The sequence below is a fragment of the Punica granatum genome, chromosome 3, assembly GCF_007655135.1.
Source record: "Punica granatum isolate Tunisia-2019 chromosome 3, ASM765513v2, whole genome shotgun sequence".
Classification (NCBI taxonomy): domain Eukaryota; kingdom Viridiplantae; phylum Streptophyta; class Magnoliopsida; order Myrtales; family Lythraceae; genus Punica; species Punica granatum.
In genome coordinates this window covers 26031777-26052107 of record NC_045129.1, presented here as the reverse complement: position 1 = coordinate 26052107, position 20331 = coordinate 26031777, and the positions used below count along the sequence as shown (strand labels likewise).

General features: G+C 33.1%; 1 protein-coding gene across 1 annotated transcript; it reads left to right on the top strand.

Moving 5' to 3' along the window:
• Window positions 1-3114: 3114 nt before the first annotated feature.
• LOC116200483 (nucleosome assembly protein 1;2-like) lies at window positions 3115-19844 on the top strand. Its single transcript, XM_031531333.1, has 9 exons — window positions 3115-3246; window positions 18286-18372; window positions 18473-18565; window positions 18659-18731; window positions 18807-18871; window positions 18969-19153; window positions 19255-19426; window positions 19513-19556; window positions 19694-19844. The coding sequence occupies exons 1-9, from the start codon at window positions 3115-3117 to the stop codon at window positions 19842-19844; spliced, it is 1002 nt and encodes a 333-aa protein (XP_031387193.1).
• The last annotated feature ends 487 nt before the right edge of the window (window positions 19845-20331 follow it).

Sequence of the window (20331 nt, the reverse complement as noted above, 5' to 3'; positions counted from 1 at the left end):
GTACAAGAGCACGAGCCAAGGGAACTAACAAGCCATGCAAAGGATGTTATTGCCTGTCGTTGGAGGAGAAGTCGAGCTCCTAGGTGAGATGCATGTAGAGCATGAAGCCACGACCATTAATATCCTAGAAGTCTCTTTAGAAGATGATCCAAATTCAAAGAGCTAAATTTGGGCTATTTGTTCTAAGACATAATTAGTTGCTTTCAATAAGTTGAGCCTATTTCATTTTAGGCTCGTTACACTTAAGATTTATTTTAGCCAAATCCATTAGTCCATTTAAGTTATTAGCTAGTATCTCTCTATAAATAGGCATGTGGCATCCATAGAGAAAGATATATAAGTTTTTAATCTATTTGACAGAGAGATTTTCTTCGAGCTATTTGTGAGCAACTTTGTGGATATTGCAAGTGTGATAACTTGTACTTCCTGAAATTTATAATATTAGTTTCTAGTTCTTTAAAGTTATCGGATCAATATTTCATATCCTTGAAACCTTCATTGGACGATCCCAGGTTTGATCTCATTCTATTATTGCTGGGTCTTGCAACAGGTTCGTCGAGATTTGCAACACCTTCTTATGTCTCTATATCCCTATTAACTTCTAACAATTGCAATCTCAGCTCTTGGTTCAGTAGCGACTACCGACTGCAAATTCTACATCCTTAAATGGGATTGAATCAAAACGGGATTTGCCGCAACTTTCATATCTCTTTCCATGGGACTATCTCTCAATCTTTCTGAGGAGGGATTAAGTGATCAAATCCTTTAGAGAGGCTATATAAAGGATGGCCCGCATGAGGAAGAAGATGGCAACAACATGGGTTTTGAGCTTTATCATTAGTTAGCAAATCATCTCATCAAAGGGAATTGAAATTTTCGATCATTGTCGAAGCCCACGAAGAAGAATGAAAAAGCAGAAAACTCTACATAATGTTGGTTCGGGCTCCAATACTTGAAAAGCCACATAATGTGGCAGAGGAGGAGCCAATTTTTTTTCCCTCTGTCGACTCTCCTTTCTTGATATTAGTGTGCAAAAGTATCATATGTGTCAGCTAATGTGATGCCAACTAAGCATTATTTGACGGTGTTATAATGGAAGGACTAAAATAGAAAAATGTTTAAAGATGAAGGATAAAAACATAAAAGAAAATAGTAAAAGGATGAAAATAGAAAAAAAATCAAACTTAAAGGACCAAAAATCATACTTTTCCCGGTATTACTATAATGACTTTTGTTTTTTGGGGGAAGAATTCTTTTCATGGAAGGCAGTGCAGTGCGTTGTGAGCGAGCAATCTCAGTTAGGTGTAGGTTCTGACACTCCGTTTGGTTTCGCAATCGAATTTTAAAATTTTAACTTTAACTTTTAACTCTACTCACTATACAATAAAAATCAACTCTTCAAAGTAAAAAAGATGGGGTCCATACATAAATCCACATACACCTCCATTATATTCAATTCAATTTTTACTACTAAATTCCTTCAACTATTCATTACTTTTTCATACTTTTTCTCATAATTCAACAAAACAATCGTTACGGTTGTGTTTGGCAAATGAGTTTTGAAAACTCAACTCAACTCATTTACACTAGAAGACAAAATTTTGAATTTTTTGCAACTCATGGTGGGCCCCATGTTGGGTTTTCCTTTCAATATCAATTTACCTTCCAATACCAATTTACCTTGAAGACACCATTTAATACAAATTTGACCGCAGTACATCTTAATTCAATTACTCATAAAACAGGGTAATTCGTACTTAGGTTCCCCCTTCGCTGCTTAGATTAAGCCAGACAATGCAACAGAACGCAGATTGAGAGAATGACAGCATGGGAAAAGATACTGAAATAGAGCAACAAAATACTCTAACATGTGCGAAATATCAGGGAAAGCTCATTCATCGACCACACAGTGGCACACTAGCAGTAACCAACACCAGGAGAGAAGCATATTACTCAACAAAATTGAAAGCAGAACAACAACTTACACCGCAGAAATAGCACAATCCCTTTCAAATTCGCATTTCACGGAACAACCAAACCAGCATCACACTGACATTCACCGAAACAAGAACAAAACATATACTCTCAGTGACCAACCAGTGAAAGATAATTCGGAAAATTATGCAACAGACATAAAATTGTTGTCGAGAGGAAAGAAGAAATTACCTGAAATGCAGATGGCGTTCCCGAGCTGTGCCGGTGGGGTTCTTAAAGCCTCCCATGCAGGTGAACAGGGTAGGGGAAGGACCCGCGAAATATTCCAAAGGAGGGAATCTCTGAAGGGCAAGTTGCGAAAGTCGCAATTTTAGGGAATCTCTACTGACAAAAGGGGGGCCTTTGCCCTATTATTGCAGGTCCTATCTCCCGGTTCTTCTGCCCTAATCAAGCAAGGTGAAATTGCAAGCAAATAAGGACTACATATCCGTGAAATTGCAAGCAAAATTGCGCCATTCCGACAATGATTTCCTTCAACATGCGTTCGCTATCATTCCAAGTGGGCCGATTACATGGAATTTCAAACCAATTTCGGTAGCTTTAGTGAACCCAATAGTTGCAGCTTCAGCGAACAGAGAGTTTACCTAATTGCAAATTGCAGACGTCGAAGGACTGTTGAAGTTGCCGATGTAGCTGTCTTGTAGCCCTCGCACGAAGGACAATGGGGTCGCAATTGCGCAGTAGCAAAGGAGCTTCGTCGTCGTCTGCCGCTACTCTTCTCTCCGACACGCATGGATGAGGACCCCTACCATTGTTCTTGCCGACAGTTTTCCCTTTGCAGAAATTAGAGTAAGACAAGTCAAGTTCTCTGCTTTCCCGTTGGTGGGTCCCAGGATTTTACCGTTCGACCTCATATTTTGTCGTTTTGGGAGTTAAGTTGAAAATTTATTTGTTGCCAAACAGAGCCTACAACTCAATTAAAATCAAAACTCAACTCAACTTAACTCTAAAACCAAACACACTGAGAGTTTGACTCCCTGACTGATAAGGAAACAGACAAAAACGGTCGGCTTCGATTTAAAATTATAAAGAAATATTTCATATTTATATAAATCAAACAATACAAAAAAACGCTCCAAAAAATAAGCTCCAATTATCTAAAAAAAATTAGCTCCAATTATGTCGCCAAAGACAATCGCTGTGAATCTAGCCGGAGGACGTGAAGTGCAAAACAATAAGGTCCCAACAGAGCCAACCAAACTTCACGGGTGGTGCAAGCAGGGGTGGATCTACTTTGCTCACAGTGGTCAAGTAATCCCACTTGATTTTCAGAAAGTTTGGAAAAAGCATTAAAAATTGCAATTATTTTCTAATGTTTGTTATATTCCTTCTGTAAGATACACTCTGATCTTCTGAGTTTTGCTTAGGAGTAGTAACACTTTACCTCCATTCTTAATAAAAACAATAGACACTCTACGTATTGACCTCATTAACTTAATAGAAGATATCTCTTTTGGTTAATCGCTTTTCACTTTTATCTTAATTCTTTTATCTTTTAAATTATTCTTATCCTCAGCCGTGCATAGTTTGTTCATTTCAGTCTTATTGTTGAATTCTCGATAAACCTATTGATGCGCAATATTTTTGTGAATAAAAAATGTTTAGATTAAAAGAAGAAAAAAGCAATTGTTAATCACCATTGAGGCTTTGAACAGTCTAAAGCAAGGGGGGTATTGCAAGACATCTCTGCTCTTCAATATCGATATCCCAAACTTTTTTTATTCGTGACATCGAAAGATCATGCCTATTATCAAACAAGCTTTTTGTGAAAGATAAAATTATTTTAAAAAAAAAAGCCATCTAGGGACTTTACCAAGACTAACTAGTAAATGGCCTAGGGCTGGAGGTGATCTGAGAAACCGATCGTGCTCCGAGAAAAAATCTCAATATCGTATTCGTTTAGAAGAAAAACAAAAATTGTGTTTTCATTATGGTCTTACAGAACGACAATTACTTAAATACATTCGAGCTTTGCATAAAATTAACGACTATAACTGTCCATTCAAGTACTCGATGATCTAAGATGGGGTGCGGTTACCCCTCGACCACTCCACACTTGCAGCACCCATTGATCATTATGAGCTAGTGACCCCGCCACATTGTTGAGGTAGTGGCAGTACCATCAATCTCATACTCCTCGTTGACGTTTCCTTTTCTCATTTATTAATTTTAAAAGTTATTTTATTATTTATGAAAATTGCTAGGTAGCAAATATCCTAGTTGTAGATAACCGAAGACCTTAATGATCTCAAATTGAGTGCCTACAAGTGTTCTTTTCCTTTCCTTTTTTATTTATTATTTTTTATGAAACAACATATTTATATGTCAATAGACTTGATAATGATTTGAATGGTAAGACCAAATGTGGACTAGTCATGTACCTTGAGACAATATTAAATGAAGATATGAATTAGGAAGAAATTGAAAAATCCACTAAAGATTGAGGACCAAAAGATTTTATCTTTTCTATTAGTTCAACATGATCAAACGGTGGAGTATCAATTTTTTATTAAGAAAGGGGCAGAATGCCTATTTTGGTCAAGAATGGGTGAATTATCTATTTTGGTTAAGAATAGATAGAGTGTTATTAAGTAAAACGTCAAGGAAACAAAGTGTATTTTATCTTTTTTTTAGTATTCAAGACCAATATGGTGTAAAATAAAATTTTGACCCTAATTATTCTCTCTCTCTCTCAAATGTGGAAAAACTAATATTTGTGGGACCATGGGCGACCCAAGAGAACTTGTGGCCTAAATCAATTATAATATATAAAAGATGAAAAGCACGATGTAGATATAATATCTAAGCTCGATTAGCAAATCCTTAGTTCTATATTGACTGTCCATTTAGTTTCATTAGATGAATTTTACAATATGTTTTAGCTGGATCAAATTCAACAAATCATTTCCAATTAATCCACATTACTCATGCATATTGATAAATTATTAATATTCTTCCTAAAAATGAAAAATTTACTCGATAATTGTATAGGGCATCTCAAATTTTTTTTATATATAATTCAATTGGTTACACACTAAAAATCATATAAATATATGTATCATATAATTTCTCGAAATATCTGTATTATTTAACTACATACACACACACACACACACACACATATATGGGTAAATTGCACCGGTGGTCCAAAATGTTTTACAAATGTTTCATGATGGTCCAAAAAGTTTTTTTCACTACATGATGGTACAAAATGTTTCAAAGTTGTTTCATGATGGTACAAACCGTCAATTGGCCCTAACGCCGTTAACATTTTGCTGACGTGACGAGTCCTATGTGTCACTTTTGTTACGTGGAACCAATCATAGTGCGCCACGTCATTTAAGAAAAAATAAAATTTTAAAAAATCCAAAAAAATACAAAAAATAATTTTAAAAATACAAAAAAAGAGTAAAAATTTTGAAAAAAATAAAAAATATTTTAAAATTATGAAATTTTTAAAATTATTTTTAAAATTTTTAAAATAATTTTTATTTTTTAAAAAAATATAAAAAAATACAAAAAATAGTACAAATTTAGAAAAAATAAAAAATTTCTTTTAAAATTTTGAAAATTTTAAAATTCTTTTAAAAATTCCCTTTTTTTTTTTTTTCCTTTTTTTTTTTTCTTTTTTCCTTTTTCCTTTTCTCCCCTCCTTTTCCCTCCTTTTCTCCCCCTCCTTTTCCCTCCTTTTCTCCCCCTTTCCCCTTTCCTCTTCCCCTTCTTTCCCCTTTCCTCTCCCCCTTCTTTTCCCTTTCCTCTTCCCCTTCTTTTCCCTTTTCCCTTCCCCGTTTCCCCTCTTTTTCCCCGTTTTCCCCCCTTCCCCTTCTTTTTTCCCCTTTTCCCCTTTCCCCTTCTTTTTAAAAGTTTTCCCCTTTTAAATATTTAGAATTATTTAAAATTTTTCGGCCACATCAGCAAGGAGGTGACACGTAGTAGCCACGTTAGCGTCGGCTTGACGACGTCAAGCTCGAGTTAACGGTTTGTACCATCATGAAACAACTTTGAAACATTTTGTACCATCATGTAGCGAAAAAAACTTTTTGGACCATCATGAAACATTTGTAAAACATTTTGGACCACCAGTGCAATTTACCCATATATATATACGTGTATAAGAATACTGGCCTCTATATGTGTGCTATTAGATGGAATAGGTCTCGTGCATAGGCTCCCAAGTGCACAGAATAGGGTAAACCGACCAAAGGTCGTCCGAGCTGGCCCCATGGGGTTTCGAACCTGGGATTGAGTGGATACATGCGCTCCTCTTAAGCACTAGACCAAACTCCTTAGGATTACGCTTTATTATTCTGAAGTTTACCTAATTAAGTTGAATATATGTAAAATGTAATATCTTTATTGTCTTTGCAATTTAAATTAAATCTGTCAATTCAAATCATAAGAATTTTATAATTTTGGAACTATAATTTGACTTTATCGCCTAGTGAAATATTAATGACGCGTTTCATTTGTTCAATGAGATTAATAAAAGCTTTTATGTAAAAGTTATTTTTTTTAGTTTTTTGAAATGCAAAATTGCTAATTACATTCTTATAATCGATTTCGTCTAATATTTTTTTAGTTTATAATGAAAGTGATTCATTACTATTATAAAAGTAATTTATTTAATTTTTCTTCAAACATTGTAGATCTTGGATAAATCTTATTAGTTTTAATTTTGAAAAACTTCTTCCGACTGACTCTACCGGAATCGTTAACATTATTTTATATTGAATATAAGCATTTGGAGAAGAATAAGTCTTTATATGTGAATGAATGTACCATTGTGGGGAGAGTGAGATATAAATGGGATTGGGGATTTGTGGAAACTAATAAGGTAGTAGTGGCTAATCAATGTAAATGAGAGAGCGATACCTATTAGAAATGAATTAATGATTAGGGGCCTTAATTATTACATAGAAGTATAAAATAAAATACAAATATACTAGTTTTATATCCCTTGTGTTGCACGAATTCATTTCCTTATATTCATATACCATTTTTTATTGCAATTATTTACATTTTGAAACACAAATTTTCTAATTAAAAATAATAAAAATTTTATTATTAATTACAATTTCAAATATTTATCTTAATATTTTTTGATAAAAATAAGAGTAAGTTAATTATTATTTTGCCACATAGCTAGTTAATTATTATAATAATATTTTCAAACTGTTTATTTCAATTGATATGCATAATCATAATTTTGTTAGTTATCATTATAGATTGACATATATTAAATTTAGTAATAGAATAAAATTTCATTTCGCTCGTTTTTTTCATACAATATTTATGAGATTCTTATTTTTAAAATTTTATTTTTATTTATGCATTTAAGCTCATAGTGCTATGTCGGAGGAAAATTCTCGACCAACTTGGGGTTAGATTAGTCTGATTGCTTGGGATCGGTTTGGAGTCGCTTCCAACCATTTTCATAGGCAAGTAAGCCACCTAACAATCCACTATGGGGTCAAGATACTAACCTCCTATGGATTTAATTTGTCGGTCTTTGAACTAGTAATTCGAGTTCGGAGGCTCTATTACGATTCTATTGCTTGCAAGCAATGGCCTCGCTAGAATCGGTACTCAATCATTCGGTGCATTTCCTAACTTGTCAATTTTAAGATTAATTCGAAGTTCAATTGTTTTATCCTAAGGTCAGTGGTCTTATTCATGTATTTATGTATATATGCACAATAATTACGAGATGGGCCATCATACATTCACATTTGTCCATGTTCATTCAAGGCGTCCGTACATGATACATATGTCCATTCATTCATCACATATATCATGGTTCATTAATTGGGCCTTACTTGGATTTTCAATAAGTAAATGGGCTAAGTAGGCCTAAAGTCCAAAAAGCATAAGAGTGAGCCTATAACCCCTAGTTTAGGAAAATCTAAGTGAATTTCCTAAGTCTACTCATCTTATTTACAAGTTTTATCTTTTCTAATTTATTCCTATTTTACTCGGGCCAAATTTACGTGATTCTCCATTACTTGCCCAAAAATATAAGAAAAGGTCGTAAATTCCTCAAGGTCGAGAATGGTCTTCAATTTAGATCCTAGGACACTTAAAGTGGGTTCATTATCCCCAACTCCGTGAATTAAGTGACAAATTTAAGTGATTAAATTTGGATTTAAAATTTTTTTTAACTCAACTCAACTCAACTTCACTTATTTTCAATTCAACAACATAATTATTACTTAATCATTACTTTATCTCAATTATTCATTACTTTTTCACACTTTTCTCATAATTCAACAACACAATCATTACTTAATCATTACTTTATCTCAACTATTCATTATTTTTTCACATTTTTTCTCATAATTCAACAATACAATCATTACAAACTAATTAAAATCAAAACTCGACTTAACTCAACTCAACTCTAAATTCAAACACATTCTAACTGGTTCAATTCCTATTGACCAATTATCACAAATATTAAACACTTATTCAAAAATTTTCAATTTTTCACCAAGTGGGGACTTGATCACGTTTTAATCCCAACTCTAACCCTTTGTTTGGTTTTACAACTTATTTTTAACTGTACTCCACTTATCTTCAATTCAACAACACAATTATTACTTTTATCTCTTTTTTTTTCAATTTTTTTAACCATTCAATTCAATTTTTAATATTAAATTCTCTTAACTATTCATTACTTTTTCACACTTTTTCTCATAATTCAACAACACAATCTTTACAACCCAATTAATTTATATATATTCAAAGTTAAAATATATTTGATTTAAAACTCAACTCAAATGCCAAACAAAGCTAGTCCTACCCTCAAGTCCACTAGGATCTTCTCCGATTAAACCTAAGACTCTTATTCTAAGTGAGTGATTAATCCTAATTCCCATGAATTTAGATGCCAAGTGTACGTGATTATCCAATTTGGACTACAATTGATCGATCAAGGCCCCAATTGACACTTAAACACCAAGATTTCAATTCAGCCACATTTCATCGAGTCACAGAAAGAATATTTCGATCAATCTTAGCTAGCTAAATCAATTAGACCCAATTCAATCAATAATCCTAAGTGGCCGTGACCTAATTAGACAAAATTGACTCTAATCAAGCAAAATTGAGTCTAATTGCTACCTTAATCCACTCGCCCTTTCAATTCTAACATCACAAAGGGCCCCATCCATCAATATGAGCAAGAATTGAAGCAATTGGTCACAACTAAGCCTAATCATGTAATGGCCGATACAGGACACTGTGCCAACAGTTTGAGATCATCTCACCCAAACATGCCTACCGGGAAGCAAACAAATGCGCCAACCACCTTGCCAATCTTGGAGCAGAGCTTCTGGATCGCCTCGTTATTTTATTTCATGCACCTCCTTCTATTAGGAAACTTCTTTCTAAGGACCTTATGGGGCTTTCGTCCCCTCGATCTCTAAGCACTTTGTGCATGGACAATTAAGTTTTAATGAATCTTCTTATTTTACCAAAAAAAAAATGTAATGGCCGATACTAATTAACACAAATAACATGTCATTAAACCTACTTAACCACAAACTTTCCTAATTGAGGCCACTAATCAATTCAGCCAGGAAATAACAGCCTGCATACGAGCCCAATTTCATGCCAATGTCAAATAATTGAGCAAACATGAGCCTAATTACTTATAGCCGATTGTTCAATTATTCCAATTTCATTCAAATTGGCTCTATTTAGACTCAATTAACTACAAATTAGGCTTGGACACCACGTGACCAGAGCTGATCCGAGAGTAACTCAACAAGATTAAGCGAGTTATTAAGCCTAATTAACATGCCACTACCGATTAATCCTATGGGGCATTAATTACAAATAAATAGCCACCTATTGACATAATCTACTCGCAAATGCGTAAAATAGACACATGCCGACCCAAAATATGAACCTCACTTTACCTTAGTTTGGGCAATGTTTCGGATCTCCGAGCTTGGAATCGGCAAAGTTGGACTCAAATATGCTAAATCCTACTATAAAGCTATGACCTAAGGTGAAATTGATGGAATTTTGGGTGATTTTGGCAAAGCTTCAACACATGAGGCTTCGCAAAGGTGCTTGAATTCATAATAACCCGATATTTATAGAGGAAGGAGGGTAGGGGGTATTTTGCAATTTTCGAAACCGTCGGGTAAAAATGAAGAAAAATTTCGAACTTTCGGTGGTCTAGAGGAAATAAATTGGTTTTGTAGGAAATAATAGCATGACGGTCCTCAAACTTGTCAAAAAACTTTATTTTCACCATTTTTTGGATTTTGGAGCGCATTTGAGTAAATAATTTTTTTTGAAAAATATTTTCAGCATCAGGAAATAATTATCTAATTGAAAATATCCTGAAATGAATATTTTTCGCTACATGAGAATATAGATTTCTCCGTCTCAAACCCTTCTTCAATTTGATAAAATGTGGTAATCAAAGGGTTTTGAATTTTTTAATCAGTTAAAATAATTACGGTGCCGATTTTAAGGGAAAATACAAATAGACGGGTTTTAAATAAAAATCTATGGGAATTACACGTCATTTTGGGAAATCAATTTTTTCACGTGCGAATCCTAAGAAAAATATATTCGACTATCGTATTGTTTTGAAAAATGGCACTGAATTAAAAAAAAGTGCTTAAGGATAGCACTCGAGGACTTATTTGTCTTGAAAACTGTCTTCTGAGTTCCTCCCTCCATTTATGTCAGCTCTTAGGCTGATAGCGTGCCTGGGGCTTCTTTCTTTCATTAGTGACCGAGCCTGGGTCGAAAATTAGCAGCGTGACTGTATCATAATCCTTTTTCATTTATAAGATGATAACTTTTTAAAAAATATATTTTTATTTATGAGCTTAAAACATTTATCTATCATTTTAATAGCATTTATTCTAAAATTTAAAAACCATATTGCCTTTTTAACACCATAAAATATTTTCAATAATTAATTTCAAGTTTCATACGATAATTTAATAATAAATATAGATTATGTTTGCATAGCTTAATATATATTTTGCAACAAACCATCCCAATTAGTAAGCATTATATTATATATTCATTTTATAGTAAGTATGTTAGAGAGATTTGTTATAGATGACATCCTTATAATAACTTCATATATATTTACTTCCTTACCCATTTTTTAAATATGCAAATTTTGTGACATCCCTGTTTAATTTTTTATATTATCTTAAGTTCATATATAATAATAACAACTTTAATCTTATAATAGAAATTAGGTTAACGTCGAATTAAATAAATAAAATTCACATGATTAAATAACTCTCTTAATTTTTTTAAAATATTTTGTTTACTAAAGAGAGATCATTTATTAAGATAGGAGTCAATATTAGTTACATCACCATAAATTCGTAGAATTAGTAATTTATTATTATTATGTGGGAAATTTTTATATGAAAACTAATTATATGTAGTTTTAAAATAATATGATTCTTAGGAATTATAAAAATATAAAAAATAGTTTACGATTTCACAAAATAATCTTTGAACTATAACCTTTCATGAAATTGAACTAATTAATTTATTCAATATAATTTTTTTTAAATTTACAAATTTGATTTAATACATTTTTATACCCAATTTCATATATTTTAATTTCTTTCACACGTCAATAGTTTATGATTTTGTCCTATATATGATCAATTAATTGTTTTCCAATATAACTTATATAATAATATCCAATTAAATAATATTAGATAAGTATAAATTGGTCATTTTAATCCTACTAACTATTACCCTATTTAATTTAAAGTGGAGTCAATTTTACTATATATAATATAATATAGGGATTTATAAATACAACATTCTTCTTAGCGGGCTTTCAATTTCAGGGCCTCAAGCAGGTCAGTCTTCTCATATACAAATGAGAAGTTTAGAAATGAATAATTAGTATAGTACTCTAAAAATATTGGTTAGATAATTCTGATGACATGGTGCACTCAAATATGAAATATCTCAATATGAAACTTCAGAAAGGAACCTTAAGATGTTTTAATTATTCTTCAGTTTCAATAATATTTCAAAATACTCATTACCATTTTAATTTTTGTTATTTTTATACGTTAATATGAAAGTATATATTTAAATAATATGTCACCCAGCTTAATTTTATCATAAAAATTACGAAAAATAAAAAAAATAAAAAAATAAAAGAAAAAAACTTGAAACCACAAGGAGGGGAGCCGATGGTAGGGGCCTCCATCGCAGCCACTAGCCTCCAAGTATGGGTCGTTGGCAACACAGGGCCGTTGCGGTCCGGCTAGGCCTTCACCACCAAATTATAAAAAAAACATAACAAAAAAGAGAGAAAACGGATAAGGAAAAGGAAAACGGGGCCGGCCGGTGATGACCCACAACACAGGGGCGGTGGTGGCCTCCGACGAGACCCCCACCGCCATATTTTAATAAGAGAGAGAGAGAGAGAGAAAAAAAAAAGAGAAAACGGATAAGGAAAAGGAAAAAGGGGTTGTCGATGGGGGACCTCAATGCAGCCACCACCTCCCAAATGAGATGACCGGTAACAACAAATGTCGTCGCCCCCCCTAACTAGGATGGTGGTGGCCGTAATCAAGGCTCCCACGGTCGGAATCAAAAGAATCACGCCACTACGGTAATCGGGGTCACCCATAATTTCTGTAGCCATCTCCGACCCTCATTTTGTTGTTGTGTTTAGGGGGGGATGAGGGGCCACAAGGGCCTCATCAACGGTAATTAACCCTCCAAAATAGACCTTGTGTTGTGCCGTATAAAAATTTAATAATATCTTGCTATTTGGTGAAAATGTAAAAAATATATGCTACCATACACTAAAATTTGCAATTATTTTCTTAAGTTTGTTACCTTCATTCTGTAAAATACGTTCCAATTTTCTGAGTTTTACTTAATCACACTTCACTCCATTCTTAATTAGAAGAATAGACACTTCACATGTTGACATTATTGACTTAATAATCTTTTTTGGTCATCAAACTTTAACTGCTTTTCACTTTCATCATTATTATTTTTCTTTTGATGAATTATTCTTATTCTCAACCATACATAGTTTGTCCATTTCAGTCTTATTGTTGGATTTTCAATAAACTTGTTGATATGTAATATTTTTATGAATAAAAATTTTTTAGATTAAAAAAAAGGAACTTGTTAATCACCATTGAGGCTCTCAGCAGTCTAAAGCAAAGGGTCTATTGACGAGACTTCACCCGTCGAGATTGACATCCAAAACTTTTTTATTTGTGACATCGAAAGATCATACCTACTATCGAATAATATTTTTGTGAAATTTTTTTAAATAAAACTATTGGCTAGGAAGACAACACCATGGGGAACTTGCGTAAAATTAATGACTATAATTGTTCTTTGATGTCCTCGATGATCTAAGATGGGGTGCATTTATCCCTCGACCCCTCCACACTCGAATCACCCATAGATCATTGTTAGCTAGTGGTCCTTACATTGTTGAGGTACTGGCAATACCATCAATCTCCTACTCCTCATCGATGTTTCCTTTTTTTATTTATTAATTTTAAAAATATTTTATTATTCATGAAAAATGGCTAGGTAGCAAATACCCTAACCATAGATAATTGAAGACCTTAATGGTCGCTGATGATCTCAAATGGAATACCTATAAGCATCTTTTCCTTTCCCTTTTTATTTTGCATTAAACAAAATATTTTCATGTCAATATTTTTTACAATGATTTGAACGATTAGATCAAACGTGGAGTAATCATGTACCTCGAGACAATATTTAATGAAAATATGAATTAGGAGGAAATTGAAAAATCCACTAAAGATTGAGGACCAAAAGTTTTCTTTTCCCATTAGGTCAACATAAACAATAGGTTGAGATGCGACCATCACCCCCCAAATGAAATCGCTGACAACAACAAAGGTCGTTGGTCACCTCGATTGGGTGGTGGGTGGGCGTAATCGATGCTTCCATGGTCGGAATCAAAAGGACCTGAGCCACCACACTAATAAGGGTCACGGAGCAACCTTTGTTGCCACCGCCGACCTTGATTGAGGGTTAGTTGCCACCAGTGAGGCCCTCGTCGCAACCCCCCACCCCCATCCCCCCCTCCCCCAAGGGTTTAGAATTTTTAGAAATTTTCTTCTTTCAGTTTTTATTATTTATTTGTTTTTTATTTTTTATAACCTTATGAAAAATTAAGTTGGGGGCCACAAGTGTCTACTTGTGCATGGGGCCTCCAAAAAATTAAGTCCTATCAATTTTTTGTCCAACTTTTGATAGAAAATAGACAATGTGTTGTGCTGTATAAAATTTTCAAAATATCATGTTATTTGATGAAAAAAATCACGCTATATGTTACCAAGTGAAAAATTCAATATATCGTGTTGTACAATATTATTTTCTATTAAAATATTAACTAATTTTCATGACGATTTCTGTTGTTTGGTATGTCTTAATTTTTAGAAATTACATACGTATGAATTTATTGTGTTGTAATCATTGATTGGAAGATATGTATAATTATGTATATTCATTTATTATAATATTATAATCATTGATTACATATGTATAATTATGTATATTTATTTATTATAATAATTATATAAAAATGAAAGTAAAGTAGCTTATATAATAAGTGGTTTAATTATGTAAACATCTCTAAGTTTCAATTGAAAATATTTTGTATTTATAAATACAAACTACATATTAAAAAACTAAAGGGTCACTGACTGAATAAAATCATTAACTTTGCACTTTTTTTTTTAAATCTAGTACAAACTTTATGAAATGACATGTAAAATCACTAACTCACATTCCGCTTTCACATCTAATATTCCGTCAATTCTCCCGTTAATTCTAAAGGATTTTACTTAATGGCGCCACGTGACGCATTCCAATTGAATGAATAGACCCCACTTGGCTCATTTAATAATTAATTATTCTGAAAATGAAAAAAATTTTAAAAATAAAAAAAGAAAAATTGAAGGGAAAGAAAAGAGGGGGACTAGCGGCTACGTTGGCCTCGATCATGGTCGCCACACCCCAATCGGAGTCGGCAATGAACTTTGTCGTCGCCAGCGACCTCGATTTTTTTTGGGGGAGGGGGGGGGGGAGAGGGCAATGGCAGCCGCGATCGAGGCGCCATCGGCCCTAATAGGGAGAAGCCCCAAAATTGGGGGTTTTCTCAATTGGGGCGGGTGGCACCTCTATCATGGTCACTACCCCCCTAATCGAGGTCGGTGGCGACGATAGATTGGGGGGGTGGCGGCCACAGTGAAGGCCCAACCAACCCCAATCGAGAAAATCCCCGAAATTGGGGGTTCTCTTGATTGGGGCGTGTGGCGCCTCAATTACCTCCGCTACACCCCCAATCGGGGAGCTTGCCACCGACCCGATTGGGGAGGTGGGTCGGGTTGTGGCCGCGTTCGAGGCTACCATGGCCGCCAGCCCCCTCCTCCACTTCCCTTCGATTTTTTTTAATTTTTTTCTTTTAAGAATAATTAATTATTAAATAAATACAGTGGGATTCAATCCAAATGCGCCATGTGGCGCCGCTAAGTAAAATCTATTAAAATTAACTGGAGGATTGATGGAATGTTGGTTTGAGAATGGAAGATGAGTTGGTGATTTTACGTGTCATTTCAAAAAACTCGTGCTAGATTTAAGAAAAAGTGCAAAGTTCATGATTTTTTCAATAATTAACCCAAAACAAGTACCTTAACATAATTGTGTATTTTAGTACTTTATGACATTAAATTATGAATACAATTCTGAAATATTTAAGTAAAGCCATTGGAATACGAACTTATCAAAAAACAAACACTTCCCCGTTTTTCAAATATATCTTATGCTTTTAAAATTATCAAAAATATCCCATGATTTACATTTTTTTCCAAATCTATCCCGCCATTATATCTTTCTTCAACATTTAACGGTCTTGCCACTATGGCCCTTTACCCGAGATAGATTTGAGAAAAAAATTAAAACCATGGGATAGATTTGAGAAAAAAAATTAAAACCATTGGTAGATTTGGAGCCTACTTAAGTTTTATTAACATAAAATATAATGTTGGAATATATTTGGAAAAAAATGTAAACCATGGGATATTTTTGATAATTTTAAAAGCATATGAAAGATTTTAAAAAATGTGAAACCATGGGATATATGGGGTAAAAACCCCTTTATAATATTTTTCTTTTAAAAATAGTTTAATGCCAATATGAATTAAAATAAATATTTGAATTACTCGTGAATCGCATGGTTAGTAGGTTGGCACGTAATCAGAATTAAAATGTGATTCTAAAGGACTATTTTATAAATTATATAAATTTTATTTTTTACCCGAAAATAACACATTATCTTAAGTTTTTCTTTACCATAAACAATATTTTATTAACAACTATAAGGAATAAAATGATTTGATAAATATTTAAAAGTTATTAAATCAACTATTACTTAAATAATTAATTATGTATGATGAATTAGAATTTGCACGAATAGACTAACAACGAGTATAATGAAAAGCAAATCCATTAATTAGCTTACTAAATTTTATACCCAACAAAAAGAACGACATCTAATTGCGGCATGAGTAGAGCATGAAAGCCAATTCTTCCCTACATAACCAATCTTTAGTTTGAGATGCATTATGAACTAATCTAGTTGTATAATAAGTCGAGTTGTTTATGCAATTTGGTCAATAGGCGCCACAAATTATGATTCGCATAATGATTTTCTAACTACTCATATAACGATAATGGATATAACAAAACCATTGACGAAGTAATTATTGAACAGCCAAACTACTTACGTTCTGTAATGTATATACATGAATGGGTTTGATTATTTTAAAAGAGAGTTTTCTTCAAAAAGACTTGCCATGTTACAAAACAATGGGCATATATACGTTCCAACGCAATGCACATATTTTATTAAATTAATTCTAGAATCTGCTAAAATGAGAACGGGCAGCTAGTAGGACAATATTATGATCAAATAATAACTAATAAAATTATATATATGTACCATACTATTACTTTAGAAATTATATATTTATATTACATGTAAAAAAAAAGCAAATTCATTATTCATTTGCTAATAGTCTTTACTGAATTGCTGAGAGTTGTTCTGTCCCACTTTGGGCAATTTAAAATATTTGTGTTCCTCATCATATCAGCTTGAGCTTTTGGGTCGAATAAAAGTTCAATCACTTATAGGCCTCGTGAAAATTTGACACAATTAAAAGGAACATTAACGGACCATGGGAACATTATAAGAACTTACTTTACATTAGAATAATTAAGTGGTTTCGTTACGTGAATTTTGAATTATAAATGGATGATGCGATACAAAATCCTCTTACTTTAAGTAGTTTAATCAGTATACGCGGCGAATAGATCATTTGTACAATAATTGTCCAACTGTATTGGTAACGGTAACGCGTGTCAGGAAATCGTTACTGATGTAATTATTGAGAGACCATACTTGCTTATATTTTATTACAATTATGTATAGTATGATTCAAATGTATCCACAGCCAATTTTCCTTAAAAGGGCATGTTATATTACAATATTATGAAAGAAATAAATGGCCGACTATATGTCATGAACCCAGTAATTTCATTGTCATTTCAAGAGAAAATTGAAATATTTTAAAATATTTCCATTCCATTCGTTTGAGCATACCAAAACAAGTTCTTACCATAATCTTTACTCCCTGGTACTATAAAAAAGGTTGCCCCATTCTCAATTTCAACGTCTCTTTTATATTATTCTCTAGTATCATATCTCTCAAGCTCTTTGCTATATTCAATTAGGTTCAATCCAAGTTCCTCTCCAATATTCTCAAGTTCAAGATCAACAGATCATCACAATGACCTCTACAAACAAATATTTAGACATTACTGAGATTGCCATTGGTGATTCATTGTTCCTTTTTCTTAATTTCCTTCTTCAGTTTCATATATCATGACTTCTCTAACGTGCCTTTTCTCATTTCGCAGCTCTACGTAATGAGAACCAAGTTGCGATCCCATATGGAACTTTATATGTGAGTCAGAGCCCTAGGTTTTGGCTTTCTAGATTATCTAATGAAATAATGCTCTTTGAGAATGAGTGGTCCTTAGTGATTGACTATAATTTTAAGAGTGGTCCTTATTGATTTACTATAATTTTAAGAAGTCACTACTGACAAGTCGAGTTTTGTGTCAATGATATTTATAAAATCCATTTTATTTGAATTGTTTTCCGATATATCATTTTGTGATGATTTACAAGGGTTGAAATTTTGATTTCACGTATAGGACAAGCTTCGGTACATTTTGTTAAAGGTGCCGGATTACAACTTGCCATTCATCTGGAGGCGTGTAAAGGTTCTAAAAGAAATACAGGCATGTCTACTTTTCAAAATTCTATTTCATAATTGTAATAATTTACATTATCACCTAAAAGTGCAAATACTATTATGAATTATCCAAATGCTAATTGTAGGGTGTGCATGATGAACACGAAGTGGAGTTCCTTAAAGAGATGGCTGTGCTGAAAGCCAAGTACCAAAATCTTTATCAGCCTTTATATGCCAAGGTAAAACACCATTGAAGTGATTTTTATTATGTTTCTCTCGACCATCTCCACCCTATTATCACTCATTTTGATATCCATATCAAATCATTGCAGAGATATGAGATTGTGAATGGATTGGTCGAGGTACATGGAACCTTGAACAATGCTATAAAAGATCATGATGATGGTAATGATTTTACAATTCAATTCGGAACAACCTTTTAAGAAATTAATGGTAACTTTCTTTTCTTAAATTGTGTAGGGACGAAAGGCATTCCAAACTTTTGGCTCACAGTGCTAAAAAACAATGAAGTGCTTGCTCATAAGGTTGGGAATTAACCCTTTGTGGAGCATAATCCTTTCATCTTTTGATTCTTTTTGAGTTGATCATCTAACTATTGGCTCAATTTCTATCCCAAAATAGATATTCAAGAGAGATGAAGAATTACTTCAGTATCTGCAAGATATTAAGTGGAGTATGATGGAAAGTCCAAAGGGATTCAAGCTGGAATTCTTCTTCAACAAAAATCCTTATTTCAAGAACTCTATTTTGACAAAGATATATCACATGATTGACGGAGAGGAACCTATTCTCGAGAAGGCAACTGGGTAAATCAACTGAAGACATTAGTTTAATTCTTTGTTTCATTTCCATGTTTTCATTATCACGTTTTCTTTGTGATTGTTCTTTCCCTTTGGGTTCCTTGTAGGACGGAGATTGAATGGTATCCTGGAAAATGCTTGACTCCCACAAGTCCCATGGAGAAATTGGTGGAGAAAAAAGCGAATTTCGTTAGCAAAAGTAAAGAGCATAAGAGTTTTTTTCATTTCTTCAGTCCACCTGAAATCCCGGCTCGCCGTGATAACTTGGACGAGGAGTCTGTAAGAACAAATCATCGATTTAAGTAATGCTCCTTGACCCTATTTTGTTTTTCTTTTGTGTATAAAAGAATGAGTTTTTGTTATAGGCTGACAAGTTTGAGAAATACATGGAGCAAGATTATGACATCGGGTTAGTTTAGTCTCTTTTTTTTTTACTATTTGCACATTTCCTTCGATTCATTGATAATAATTCTCTTGGGAAGTGTCTTATATTGATCAAATGGGGAACTAATATGTTTAAGTTGGGCTCATGATTAAATTTTGCAGAACGACAATTAGAGACAAGATCATCCCGCATGCCATCAAATGGTTCACTGGGGAGGCTCAGGCTAGTAGCTATGATCATGATGGAGATGAGGATAGTGATGACGAGGAAAGTAATGATGAAGATTACTCTGATGAGGAAAGTAACGATTGATGAAAAGAATGTGAAGTAGAAGGTGATTGTCATAAAGTAGATCCTTGCTTATTTTTATATGATTATAAGCATTTCTTGCTTTATGGCACTAACATAGATTGATCTATAATTATTTGTAATATTATTGCAGGATGGAATTAGGCGCTTTAGTCGTAGGGCCTAATAATGGATCATAATCTTCCAAGGCTTGCAACCCTTAATTTCGAGATAAAATTATTGACTAATAATATATGTGATGTTTTACTTTAGGGCTTTTTTAGTCATATGATTGCTTAGTTTGCCTTAAATAAGATTCTACTCTTGTTATGGCAATTAATATAAAACTAGTTAAATTGCCAACGCGTTGCACGGTAGTTTACATTCGACTATTTTTAATTATTATTACGAAAACTTAATTTTTGTGATACGTCGCCATAGTTTTTAGAAATGCTTACCTTATTCATTTTGAGAATATATGTAATGCTCAAGAAGGAATAAACTTAATTAC